The 14805-nt window shown below is 37.0% G+C and overlaps 1 protein-coding gene across 2 annotated transcripts in view; it reads right to left on the bottom strand.

Moving 5' to 3' along the window:
- Nucleotides 1-6821: 6821 nt before the first annotated feature.
- The window catches only part of eif2b3 (eukaryotic translation initiation factor 2B, subunit 3 gamma), a 29695-nt gene continuing 21711 nt past the window's right edge, over nucleotides 6822-14805 (bottom strand). Inside the window, exons 7-12 of one of the 2 annotated variants that reach the window (XM_043220432.1) lie at nucleotides 14626-14759; nucleotides 14315-14505; nucleotides 14152-14214; nucleotides 13888-14036; nucleotides 9834-9937; nucleotides 6822-6989 (exon numbers count right to left, since the gene is read on the bottom strand). In XM_043220432.1, the coding sequence (XP_043076367.1) occupies nucleotides 6937-6989; nucleotides 9834-9937; nucleotides 13888-14036; nucleotides 14152-14214; nucleotides 14315-14505; nucleotides 14626-14759 (694 nt within the window). In that variant the 3' untranslated portion in view covers nucleotides 6822-6936. Of the gene's footprint in view, nucleotides 9938-13887; nucleotides 14037-14151; nucleotides 14215-14314; nucleotides 14506-14625; nucleotides 14760-14805 lie in introns of both variants that reach the window. The other variant, XM_043220425.1, reaches the window with a different exon arrangement.

The following is a 14805-nucleotide window of genomic DNA, read 5'->3' on the forward strand; positions in this document are numbered from 1 at the left end:
GGCTTATCAAAAACATAGCATGTGATTTGCATGGGAACCGCTTTTATTTTACTTAACACATCTTATGGTTTATGACTTTATTTTAAGATGTCCTTGTTACAACGTAATTACACATTTAAATACCGATTTGTATGAATTAACTACATTGCTTACTATATGGTTATGTTTAGGGTTTGCATGTAATTATGCATAAGTTATTGTATTATAATAGTATAATAGTGCATGTAACGTAACATAAGGACAACGCAAAATAAAGTGCTACCTCAAAAATTAAACTTGTTACTCCTTGATACATCTAAAATTAGTAGATAACCCCAGGTTTAGGGCAATGGGTTTTAGATATCCCATAATGGCAGGGTCAAGTCCATTTCAAGGCTACTCCTAGTGATATACTTGTCAAGATTGTCCGTGATGATTGTTCCGGTTATAAATGGGTCAGATGCTATTAATTTAATTCAGTCATTGTACAGCAATTCATAGATGTTGTTGACCTAAACACACCGACGCAATTCATTGCATTTCAGTTCTATTAAAAAAATTTACATAAAAGTAAACATACAAAAGCTCAAAATGTACATTATATACAGAGAATTCAAACATGTTTTACAGAGTTCGATATGAAGTTACAGTACAGTACAGTAGAGTTCAAACTCTACATATAACATTGATCAAACCATTCCACCTTCCATTCGATGATTATTAACTTTAATACACAAATACAGGTTTCTCAGCTTATAGAACTATTGGGAGAGCACAAGGGCATGCATGTCTGTATACTACGGTAACACTGAGCGCATTTCTCGAAATTGTTTAATTTGATGAGGGTATGGGCAGCTGGGAATGGGAGCTAATGTGGAATCTGAGGAATTGCTCCATGCAGTAGGGGGCCCCTTTAAGCCTAACAAACTGAGGGAGGTCCGAGCCGAGGTCTAGAGGCCTTGGATAAATAAACTAGGGAGATGACCATGCGCTGTCCAGAAATCTGCCATCACACAGCCCCTAAACATAAACGGCCACAGCCCGTCACTGCTTATGTAAAGGTAAGCTCCAAAAGAACGAAGCACGGATATCAAACGACAGCTGAGAGGCTCCGCAGACGAAGACGTGTTTATTTTCCCCAAAAGCTTCAGGGCAGAATTTATTTATCTTCTGAAGGCATCGGCACCATGAACGAATTGCTTTGAAATCACCAGCCAAGTAAGCTTTAATGGTACCTCACGACTGAGTGCATCAGTAAGCATGTACTTGGGTGTTTATTACATCTTATACCATCCCTGGTCCACACATCACACTATATAGTGATATATGCTACACACACACATATATGTATTGGCAGGTAAATATTTATTATTATTCTATTAATATGTAACAGGGTTAAATATATTACTGCCAATACAACATATGCTTTGTGTGTATATATATATATATATATATATATATATATATATATATATATATATATATATATATATATATATATATATATATATATATATATATATATATATATATATATATATATATACACACAATATATATATATATATATATATATATATATATATATATATATATATATATATATATATATATATATATATATATATATATATATATATATATATATATATATATATATATATATATATATATATATATATATATATATATATATATATATATATATATATATATATATATATATATATATATATATATATATATATATATATATATATATATATATATATATATATATATATATATATATATATATATATATATATATATATATATATATATATATATATATACACATACAATATAATACACAATATTTTATATAAATAAATACATATTCATACAATATATAGACTGAAAGTATTTGTATGTATATCTTTATATAATTTATATTAAATATAAATATAATATAAAAATATGTGATGAGATTGATCGCGATTATTCATTTGACAGCACTATATAAATATATCATTAATTTGTATTACATAGAAAAATTAATTAAATTAATTAAAATTTAAAAGTAAAAAGAAAAAGAATATAATATATATATATATATATATATATATATATATATATATATATATATATATATATATATATATATATATATATATAATTGTAAAGCATGAATATTAATGTTTGACAACAATGCTTTTCTGGCCCAGCCATTAACATAAAATCATCAATGTGGAATTTTCACAAACTAGAAACCTGTGTCATTGTGCCATAGAAATATCCTTAAGAAAGGAAGTCAAAATTTGTATTCAAATTGGCAGTGGCTGACTGTTTTGATGTGGATAAAGGCATGGGGAGACACTAGCTTCCAGCTAACATTCAGGACTTGTTTAGCGAATGTTTACAAAGCTTAAAATATTCTTAGCCCCCAAAGTGCTTTGTGACACACTGATGTGTACATGTTGGCATTGTAAGGGTCCGTCAGTCTCAAAAGGGAAGGACCCGCCACCCACAGCCACAGATAAGATTAATTATGATAATGTATTTCTTTGGCCTTTGTCACCGTAATGAATGGCTCGCTTAAAAAACTTTTTCAGCCGTCTTTGTTTGTGGCCCTTTAACAGGGGTATTGTTGGGACAAAACTAGCAGGTGGCAAGATGAAATCAGACCCCTTTGTTTTCTTACTTATCTCTCTCTACTTTTTTAATCCCTGTTGGAGTGTATGTATATATTCTGTATGTATCTGATATCATTCGTCGAGCCTGGTCTAAAACTACGCACTTGACGGATGAATTCAAAGAAGAAATTGCGCACAAAATGTTGAGCACAGGTGCACGACATAACAACAATCATATTGATTCAACACGTGCAATGGTTCTGATACCACCCATCCATCTTCTCTCGCTTGTACAGATCTTTGAGAATCTGATAAGTGCTTGGCCTTATTTCTCACATAAGGAACAGAGCCACCAGTCAAAGGGCTGTAACTTCGCCGGGGTCGTGCGAGATAAACAAGCTCGGACGTTATTTAGCGAGTGTCCCGGGGAGTGTTGTAAAGCAGCCAGCATGTTTGTTTCAAAGAGTGCGCAGTCCCTCACATGTCATAGAGGTTATTGGCCTTTACAGGCCACACAGCTTCCATACTGTCTTTGTTCAGCAGTAAGAAAGTACTAATTGTTAAGTGTGTGTGCACTGAAGGTGGGCGTGAGGGTTTGCAGGAGGCTTGTGGGGGATGCGGCGTCTTAAAAGGAGGCGAAAAAGAGAGGAAATTTCGTTTGTGCCTCAAGAACACTGAAGACAAATTGAGGAAGTGTTCTGTTAATGTGTAGGGGTCAGCAGAAAACACGCAGGTTTTCTGCCACTTGGGTGGCCAGCGAGCCTCTCACCACCCTCCACCATGCTTAGGACTTCAACCTCGCATCTCTCCACCCCTCCCCACCAACTACACACACACACACACACACACACCCCGCCCACCCTCAAAACCCAAACCACACACACACACACACACACACACACACACACACACATACATTCATACAGTCCTTCAGACCGTGCCTGTCATTTGGTCAATCAGGTCACCGGCTCTCTCGTCTCTACACTATTCTAACTGAAGACTGTAACAAGCTGCATATGATTCATGATGACTCACAAGCATCGCTGTAACTGCATCCTTACATCCATCCATTTACGGTAGTGGCCAAAATTGTTAGAATACCTTACATTTTCAAAGCCCTTTTTGCCTCCAAAACATGATTTGATTTCATAATGTTCATGAGCAAAAGAAAGTGAGTCCTACTGTTTTTATCCACTTTTAACTGTAATATTTGATATGTCCATCTTTTCGCATATCTCTGGCATAGTGTCAATATATTTCCTGAGAACTTCAACACTATTGTTATCTCATGCAACTTAAGCCAATAGACCTGTCCAGCTTATTTTCCATCCATCCATCTAACGGTCTATCTATCTGTCCGTCACATATACACACACACACACACACACACACACACACACACATATATATATAAACATTAGTCAAAATGCATGTTACTTTTTTTGGAAATGTTTTAAAATATACACTACTGTAAAAAACTTTTGAATGTAATTTAATATTATGATGCAAACTGAATTTCCAGCAGCCATTACTCCAGTCTTCAGTGTCACATGATTCTTCAGAAATCAGTGTAATATGCTAAATTTCAATATTAAAAACAATTGCTTAATATTTATATTAAAAAAAGTTTTTATAACATCATGTTTTTGAAGAAAATGTGAAAAAGTAAAAAAAAAAAAAAAACAACAACAGCATGATTAATTTATGAATAGGTTTAATATATATATATATATATATATATATATATATATATATATATATATATATATATATATATATATATATATATATGTGCTATATAAAGTTTGGGGTCTGTAAATCCTTATACTGCACAAGTTTGCATTTACTTGATCATAAATACAGAAAAAGTAATACATTTATTGAAATCTATTTATCTATAATATATTTTAAAATGTTATTGATTTATGTGATGGCGAAGCTGAATTTTCAGCAGCCATTACTCCAGTCCTCAGTGTCACATGATCCTTCAAAAATCATTCTAATAGTAAAATCAATTCTAATCAAGTGTTTTAAAGGATTAGCTTGATGAACAGAAAGTTTAAAAGCAGCATCTTTGCTAAATAGATATTATTAGAATATCTGTTTAATAATCAGGTTGGTTGGCACATCTCACTTACGAGCAAGGCCTAGAAAACCGGGCTGGAAGCTACACAGAGACAGCGAGGTGGGCCTGATATACGATCTGCCAGTTGACATCTGATCCCAGGCCCAGGAAAACACAAGCATCTGTCACATTTGGCCCAAAGGCTGGGGAATGACACTGAACACAGCTCCGCACAGCTCCAAACCAACACAGCCATGGGGACTCCAACTCCGAGAGGCTTTGTCTAAATATACAATCCTTTGAAAAACAACGGCTGCCACATCTCCTGAGCCAGGTCTGGTGGTCCGAGCACGGACACTGCGGCGAGAGGGGGCAAAGGCCACGACATCTGATTAGTTATCACACTGACAAAATGGAGGACACGTGTTTCGCATTAGTACGCGACGGCCATTTAGTAAGGTCCCGAGGCATTCGGGGATTTTAATTATTTCATTTTTTTTACTTAACGTGCGCAATGCATCATAGCACCAAACTATTTAACAAACATTATCCATCTCGTGGGAACAATTCATTATTTTAAAAAGTTATTATTAAGGCATTCGGGGAGAAATCCCAGAACTACTGCGGAGCTCAATCTGCCAAAACTCTTGAATCATAATAAAGAAAAAAGGGAGGCCGAATGGAGCTGTGACAATCCCATAAATACACAAATTATTTTATGGATTCAAAGACAACGAGAGGAAACACGAAAGAGATGTCACTGTAAAATATTTCATCACGCCCAAAAAACTAAGCTTGCGTTTGAAGACACTGAACGCGCAATCATTCCACCTCTGACACTAAATGACTTGGATTGGCCCTAAAAACAAGAAGTTAGAATAGTCATAAATCACACAGAGCATCTTCCTCAGGCTCTGAATCCATCGTCACCAGGGAACCGGGGACCTGTAATTTAAGAGACGCACAAGTGCTGGAATGCTATAAATCGTTGACAGCGAAGAGGAAAATCTTTAGGAAGTATTCCTTTTAGGCATTTTTTTTTGAAAGCCTGCAAGTATGGGAGAGAAAAAGAGACTGTTAGTAGTCGCTGTCTGACTGGGTGGTCCGTTTCTTTCAGTCTTTTTGTGTACAAATAAACTTATCCCCATTGTGGTTATCTGTTCCTTTCAGCAGCAGAGCATGCAGTCCCAGTCACGGTGGTCACGCAGATGGGTGATAGGATATCCACTGGACAAACAACCAAACTGCAAACTACACAGACACCCACCAAGATCAACACCTCCAACCAAACACACTTTATGATCTCGGCCTCAATGCATCAAACGCTTTATACCCATGTATGCCACACGATAGCGCCTAATATAAATGAGGAAGTGATGCATCAATGTGCATGCAGTGTCACAATCCGTTCAACGCTTTTATAGGTATACTTTTAGGCCTGAAAATCAATTCACAATTAAGTTATTTACATTTATATAAATTTTAAACATTTTATTTAAAGTTTAAGATTGATAAAGTATGGATCTTTCATATTAATATTAGAATTATCGAATAAATAAATTCTAGTGCTAAATATTTTTTTTAAAAGGGCATATCCATACATTTATATTCATACACTTTTTTTATAATATGTTAATATTTTAATAATACTAAATTAAGTGTAAACATTATTCATTAAAATGAACATTATTAAAATTACATAGTAACAAAACTACTAAATTAAGTTTAATTATTTGCATGAATAATATTGAATATTCTTTACATTCATGCTAATAATTACATATACACATTTTAATATTAAGCATAATAACCATATGAACTATTTTAATATTATAAATACTCATAACTACTACTACTATTACTAATAAACAACAACAACCTTAATATTAATAGTCAATATTAATAATAATAATAATTTGTTTAAAGAACACATTTAACTGATTGAACTACCTGTATTTATTTCAACACTTTAAAGGTAAAAACACCACTGTACACTGAAAAAAAATATTTTTTAAAGGTAACAGTTAATTGCAGTTAATTTATTATAAAATAAATAAGTACATTTATTTAAATAAACACTTATTTAGTAGCATTTCTTTCTGTGTACTACAAAATCCACCAAACTGATGAAATGCAAAAAAACCCCCACAGAAGTCTCGAGATAAATAAATCCATTTTTATTTGGACACATAAAAAATGGATCCTGTGCAGGGTTATGCACATGGAAGCAGGTTGATGCGGGCGTCTCGGGGTCTGCGATCCATCTCCAACACGGTTCTAGATCTCCATGAGTTGGTCTGATCCAACGATGACCTCATTGGTTCTTTCAGCTGTGAGGAGAGAAAACAAGACTCTCAGAAAGAGCTGTCAGGCATCTGTCGTGCCTCAAAGGACGTGAGCTGTGCGTTCTGTTAGCATTCAACACTCAAATGAGTCACTTAAGTGGAAATGACCGTTTCTAGAACTCAAAGACAGGAAAGCCCTTTTATTTATTAAATCTGGAGTTTACCTTTGTGGGCCGTTCCATCACGCAGTGACAAGCAAACAGTTTACAAACGTGTCAGGCTTATACACACTCGCTTAGGAAGGATGATATCCTCTTGCCGAATGTGACCACTCCAAACTAAACGTTTGAGAGCGAGATTAATGATCCACATAAAGACATATTTTAGTGTGAAGGAATCCGCACAAAAGACTGTTTTTGTGTTCTGAGTTTGGGGAAAGACAAATAGAGCGTGCTATGCCAGAGAGAGAGAGAGAGAGAGAGAGAGAGAGAGAGAGAGAGAGAAAGAGAGCGAGAGGGACGAACACAAAGAGAGAAGGCTGGAACAAGAGTCTAAACAGTCTGAGGAAAGGTACATGTCATCAGCCTCCCGAAACACCTGCAAAACTACTGCACCTTACAACAGCGTGCCGAGCGGCAGGCCGGGTGGTCCTGGACGTACAACCCCGTCTCCAGGGCCTGGGACGCTTTTAGCAGCCATAACCCAACACACTCAATCCCCTGAGGACAAGGATGCTGGGAACACAGAACCTTATAGAGAAAGCATTCGGCTAGAGTTTATGAGATGTCTATCACTCCTTTGTGGCCAACACACGCCAACAGCCAGTAGCAGTAAACAAGCTGGGAATAGAAAGAGTGAGAGTGAATGAGAGAAAGACACTGAGACGACGGAGAAAGAGAGTGTGTGTGGAGTTGACTGTATTAGACCACCATAGTGGAACGGCTATAAAGTCTACTAAGAGTTGTCTAATCACTCAGCAGCTGTTTAAAGAGATTACAAGTGTACCACAGTGCAACGTGGGGTAATATATAAACTGCAAATGAACACTAATCTTGGCATGCGCCGATTGGGGCCAATATTGACATTTTTCCCATATATTCTATGCTACAGCCGACAATACACGCTTATATTTTAAATTAAATGTATACACGTTTTACTCAAAAACCAGGCATCAAAAGGAAACTAGCAGAAGAAAATGGAAAATATGTCCGGATGCTGACCAATTGTTATCTTTTTTGCTTTGTTTTGATTAGGCCAAAGAAATAGACGAATCCAACTCTGACAGCATATAGCAGTTTGTAGTGTATTTCATACGTCTAATTCATACATCTTCAAATAGTGTCAAATTGATGCGACAAAAATGGAAAAATTTCTCCCAAGAAACGATAGATAGATAGATAGATAGATAGATAGATAGATAGATAGATAGATAAAAAGTAACAGCAAAAACGTCTACAATAAAGATTTTAACTTCAAACAGATGTTTCTGCAAAAATGTTAAGCAGCTGTTTACTCTTTCATCATATATATATTTTGTCAAATATATGAGTAACTTGACTAAGTGTAAAATGAATAAAATCATATAAGATGTTAATAAAACCCAAGGAAATAAAATAGTCATAATATATATAATTCAAGACTTTTTTGATTGTTACACTATTAGTATACAAGCATTTTCCATGTGACAGATGTTTCTTGACAGTTAGCACTTTTTTATCCCATTGTTTAAATTGAATGAAAAGCATAACTGTCTGCTTCCAGTATTGGCCTAGTCAGCCAGATACCGTCTGATATGTTGTGACCAATAAATCATGCATCCATAAAAACATCATCTCTCTTACTCTCTTTAGTCTCTCAAGTCACATTACCCTCTATAATGGTGCACAAATTCTTATCCACCATTACATTTAAGCTACACTCAGCTACATAACCATCAGAGGGAATCTTTCAATTTTCTAGCACAACCTCAAAGGAAAAATCAGCCTTTTTATTTCAGGAGGGTAGACACATCAAAACCGAGCAGCGACTCTTTAATGAACTTAATTTCTCTCTTTGACTTGACATTAAATTTGTGCATCTGCGTACAAAGGAGCGAGTGTCAACCTCAAGGCTACCGAAGGGGATTTATTGCAGTTATTATAAGCAATGCTTTTTAAATAATAGGTTACATTAACCTCTGCTCCGGGTTTTTCTGGGATAACTCTGAATCGTGGTTTCGCGCTGCGCTTAAAGCGCCGAAGCCGGAGGGCGGGTGTGCGTCGGGGGAAGTACAGGGGGTCTAGCTTGTAATTTGGGATTTCTGGGAGCACTTCAATAAGCCTAAGCATTTTTAGAGGTTATGGCCAACTAATCGAGTCCAGCTCGAGAGTGATGATGGAGAGGTGGGGGGTGGAGACGGAGAAAAGTTACGGTGGGGTGGGGGGGTCTGGTGGGTCAGTCGAGGCAGCAACACCCTGTTGTTCAGTCAATTAGACTGTGCAGCCTCTGGACATCTTAGGGCCGCCTTAAGGCACTGTCATTGATGGAGAGGTTAGAGACCAGGCGCGGACCACCCGGAATACAAGAGCCTGAAGCCACACACACGCAAATAGACGCACACAAACCTCGCGGTGATCTAAGACCGCAAGGATTAAGCATATTAAATAATAAAGCTCAATTGTACACACAAGCTTAGGTTTTAATACGCTATTAAAACAGATTAAAACGCACATACACACACAAGATCACACACACGAAAAGGCAGACATGGGCGTGAGGGTGCACACATAAACACAAACACAAAAGGCTGGATTTAATACGAACACTGCGGAACTACAGAAGTGTAGAGTGTGTGTTTTTGTGTGTGTGTGTGTGTGTGTGTGTGTGTAGTGTAACCTGCAGCGTTCTCACCCTCTGGCTCTACGCGCTGGCCGCTCCCCACGAGACAGTACTTCATGTCGGCTCCACGTCCAATCACTGCGTTGTTGCAGATCACGCTGCCTTGAATGTTACACCTGGAGGAAGACAGAAGCGTTGTTTACAAAGCGCATAAAACAAACAGATGGAATCAAAAATTCGGGGTCTGTAAGCAGTCTCGCCAACGATGCATTTATTTGAATGAAAATACACTAAATATAGTAATAATATAAAATATTATTTCATTTTAAAATACATGTTCTGTTTTAATAGGTTTTAAAATGCAAATAATTCCTTTGTGCTGTTTAATATTTAAAAAAAAAACTATTTCAGGATGAATATAAAGTTCAAAGAACAGCAGCATTTATTTCATAGCAAAATTATTTGTAGCATTATACATGTATTTGCTGTGACTTTTGATTCATTTACTGCAATCTTGATTAACCGTTTTCATTTCCTTTAAAAACAAAAATCATATTGACCACAAATTTTTGAACGGCAGTGTAAACAACACTTGTTATGCCCAAAATACTGAGTTGTTTCAGTATTTTAAAGACATTTTGAGACACTTATGTCTATTTAGCTAGTAGTGCTGGCAACAAAAATCTTGACTATATCTTAGCTCAATCAATATTTTTAAAAGGAATATGCATTGGTAAGAACTTCATTTGGGAACTTAATTTTAAAAGTGATATTCTCCATATTTATTTATCTAGCCCCCTCAGTTTCCATATTTTCAAACAGCTGTATCTTGGCCAAATATTATCTTATCCTAACAAACCATACATAGATGAAAGGCTAATTCATATTCAGCTATTAGATGATGTATAAATCTTACATTTCTAAGAACTAACCCTCATGTTTTTGTGATCCAGGATCACGTATTGTTTTAAATAACTCTTTGGCTATAATTTAATATTCAGAGTTTTTTGGGGATTTTGCAAGGGCCGTATTGTTTGACCACTAGTCCTAAGCAAACCATTTTTATAGCTCTGTTCACACAATTTGATCTCCAGCACTTGACTATTAATAACCCACTTTACTTTCATAATCTGTCATGTCTGTGTGAAAAAGAATATTCAGCAAGAAACATAACAGAGTAAAGCCAAGCTTCGTGAGAATTTCCTAAAACAATGCTCAGATAGCTAACTGATCAAAATGAATGTCATCTCAGAGGAAGCTATTGCAACATGATTGAATATTACAATGATTTCTTTGGAATAACACAGACCATTAAATCAAATCAGACATAGAAAGCAAATAGTCAACCCTGCATTTAACCGTTGGTTTCTGCATACACTCATCATACCAGATGTCTTATAAGACATTGTTTCAAAAGTATTTCAAACAGAATCAATTGCACTGCCCCCCAACCAGCAGTTTTTGAACTAGCACTCTATCCTGAACACTAGATATCAAGCAGTAAATACCTTGCTACATAAAAAAATACAGTATATAAGTAAAGAACCACTGACAGTGCTTATATGCAACATGACTTCTTTTCGAAAAAAGTAGTTTACGTCTGGAACCTTTGAGCCTATTAGCATAATGAAAGGCTGATATGCGTGTATGCGAGTTGCAGTGAAGTGCTCGGGAGCCTGGCTTTGAACTGTGTGCACTTGACACACACACACACACACACACACACACATGCGCACACACACACCCCTGTGCTGATGTCTGTTTACACCATACAAAGAATAATATTTTCCTGGGATCGCTTTGGCACCATAAAACTTTATTTGCACAGTTTAATGTTTACTTGGTTTGCCTGGGCCAACTCTTAACTTTTTCTGCACTCTCTTGCGGTGAAACATATTTACCACGAGTGTTCGGCTTTCATGTCTTTTTGCTAATTGCACAGCTGAGGGTCTTGTCCTTTCCTCACCCGACCCTATTACCCAAAACCCCCAACCCCCTCCTTCCCGTCACCACCACGCCAATCTGAAACCCGATATCTCAATGTTTTCCCCAGGCTTGTTTTATTTTCCTATTGGCGACATTAGCATATATATTAAAAACAACATCGCCTTATGACGTACAGGAGCGCTTTTGCTGCGGTTTAGTGTCCGGATGTCACCGGACTTACAGGAAGTACCATTTCACACTTTCCCCTGCCATATAGCGATGCAAATTTTAAAACCCACAATTTTTAATGAACGTTTTTCAGCTCACGGAACAGGGACAGCGGACTGGGCTTTCCGTCTTCAAGATCAAGCAGCGTCGGCCAACGCGGCCCGTGTTGTAGCTGACGGAGGCAGGTTTCTATTGGCAGCTACACAGGGCGCTCTATTCAGGTGCACGGGTGTGTACAAGAGAGAGAGCGAGCGAGCGAGGTTTGAAGAAAGAGAGGGAGCGGGTAAGACAGAGGGGGTTAGATGGGAGATTACAAGGATTGGAGTTTTAAACAGAGAGACCACCAAAGATGCAGTTGCTGAAATACCACTAATTACTGACACTATGCTCCTCCTCGCTGTGACCCCCTCCTCACCCTCCACCCCACAAGCCACCATCATGCCCCCGTCTTCCCATCAACCCCGAACCTCCAGAGCTTTGTAAACAACCACTCCTACATGCAAACAAAGGGCCGAAAAATGCAAGTGGCGCTTTTAAATGCCAGGGATTTCCTAATCCCTTCTTACTTTTTTATGTTTTGAAAGAGTAGCTGTTCCTTTCTTTCCTTCCTCTATCCTTTCTTTCACTCCGCTCTTCATGCACAGGCTAATTCGTACACGAGGGTCGCCACGTTGGCTCCAAGCTTGTTTTCTTGAAGGGAAAAACTGGTTTAAACCAAAGCCGTCTCCACCTAACAGGGTCCTTTTTCTTTACCACCCAGAGCTGATTTGGGACAGTTTGTGTTCAATGGCAAGCAAGGTTGCTATTAACCCAAATCAGCTTAAATCTAAACCGTTTTGGGTGGGAAAAAAGAAGAAGAAAAAACAAAAACTTTGTTCATTCACAAGTCTATGATCTCAGAAAAGAAGAATGTAAGTTTAGAGAGATGTGAATGTTTGCTGAGGCTTCTTTTACTCGTGCGTGTAACACTTGTAGTGAGACACTTGTTTCTTTGGGAATCATTACATCTACATTCATCACTTTTCTGTTAATTTGTTGCACTGGGGGCCTGTTCAGGGTCAGCGAACACCTTTAGGGGACTGACAACGCAAGTTTCTGCTTTTTCTCAACACAACAAAAAGCAGCAGCATCCACCCCAACACCACCCGCAGGCAGAAGCAGGTCAGTCTCTCTGTGCATTATGTTTGCTTCAGGCCCACTTTTAACCTAACAAGCAAAAATCTGAACTTTTGTTTCTACATGCTGAACATCTAATCTAATACTCTGAAGAAAAATGACGGTACAGGATGACATAATGAAATTGCAAAGGCTTTGTACACTATGTTGTACACTTGATTCTTTAAAAAGTAAACGTTTTAATATTTCAAAGATGCTTTTATGAAATAATCCTTAAATGTTCATGGTTTGCACAAGAATGTTAAGCAGCGCATATAGCAGTAAGAAACTAACAAATAACAATGATTTGTGACACTGAAGAGTAATGGCTGCTAAAAATCTAGATCACAAGAATACATGACATTTTACAAGATCAGATGTATTTGATCAAATTGAATATAAATATAATATATTCTAATATTTATATATTATTATATAATGAATATAATAATATAGAATATTAGAATCAATATTGGCATTTGCATGACATTTTGAAAGACTTCTATAGCTCTGAAAATCACCATTTTAAATTTCCAAAATATTTCTAGGTTGTCTGTGACCACTTGAAAGCTGCTACAATATTTTTCTGACAATCTATGCTGAAAAGTGATCCCAAACGTCTGCAAAGCATTTGGATTTATTTGATCTATTGCAGCAACCTGTTATAGTTATTCATTTAAACCTTTTAGTTAAACACTGCTGTTAATTAGTAACAGTTTTTAAATATTATTCAATTTAACCATTTAAAGGATGCAAATGACGTTATTTTGGTCAAACATCTTAATTACCCACAAAAACATTCAGTAAGATCACTTACCCTTCTTCAATAGTGACTCCATTCATGATGATGGAGTTGGTGATCTTCACCTTCTCCTTGATTACGGATGATGTGCCAACATTTGAACGCTTGATGGATGTCTTGTCTGATATCTGACAAGATGGCCCAATAATGCTGTCACTTCCAATCTAAACAAAAAAGACAGCATTACTTTATTTGAGGATTGATATATTTCAATATACATTGACGATATGCATTTTTAATCACATACAGCATCGTATTTGTGACATGTATGGGACTCACCAAAGAGCGTTCTGAGACAGCAGCGCTCGGATGTATTGGAGGGTCCTCAAACAGCTTTGGAACCTAAGGGGACAAAGGAAACATCCCAGAATTTATTGCATCCATTGCAGTTCACTGTAAAGAAAAAAAGCCAACGGAAACGGTTATTTCGGTTTGTTCTCACCACACGATTGGCCTCTATATAAGCGGCAAGCGTGTTGACGCGGTAACACATGCCATCTTCCATGATGTGAACATAGCAACGTAGCTTTCCACCATGGTAGGCCTCGCTCATGTCTCCACGATGATCGTTCCAACATGACCTCTCCCGGGCAAGCTGGAGCAGCGCCTCATCTTTGCTAGTGCTGAGGAGCTCTGTGAAGGCATGCATGCGGTTTTTGAAAGGTCACCATTTATTATGTGCAGCAAACATTCTCTTCAAAGGATGACAAATATGAACTGTGCAAATGCGAGTCATTACAAGAGGAAGCTTACCCAAATTGTGGTGAGCATCCTGTTGTTTTTGATTCTTTTCTGTATCCTCTGTTGCGTCTTTGGAGTTTAAAGACTTGGAGAATTGCTTGCGCACTAAATACGGCACTAATTCCCCCCTGATTGAGGTGACAGACCTGTAAATAAAAGCATATGGTAACAACACAGGTTTGAGCTTGTACT

The sequence above is a fragment of the Puntigrus tetrazona genome, chromosome 2 (assembly GCF_018831695.1).
Source record: "Puntigrus tetrazona isolate hp1 chromosome 2, ASM1883169v1, whole genome shotgun sequence".
NCBI classification, from domain to species: domain Eukaryota; kingdom Metazoa; phylum Chordata; class Actinopteri; order Cypriniformes; family Cyprinidae; genus Puntigrus; species Puntigrus tetrazona.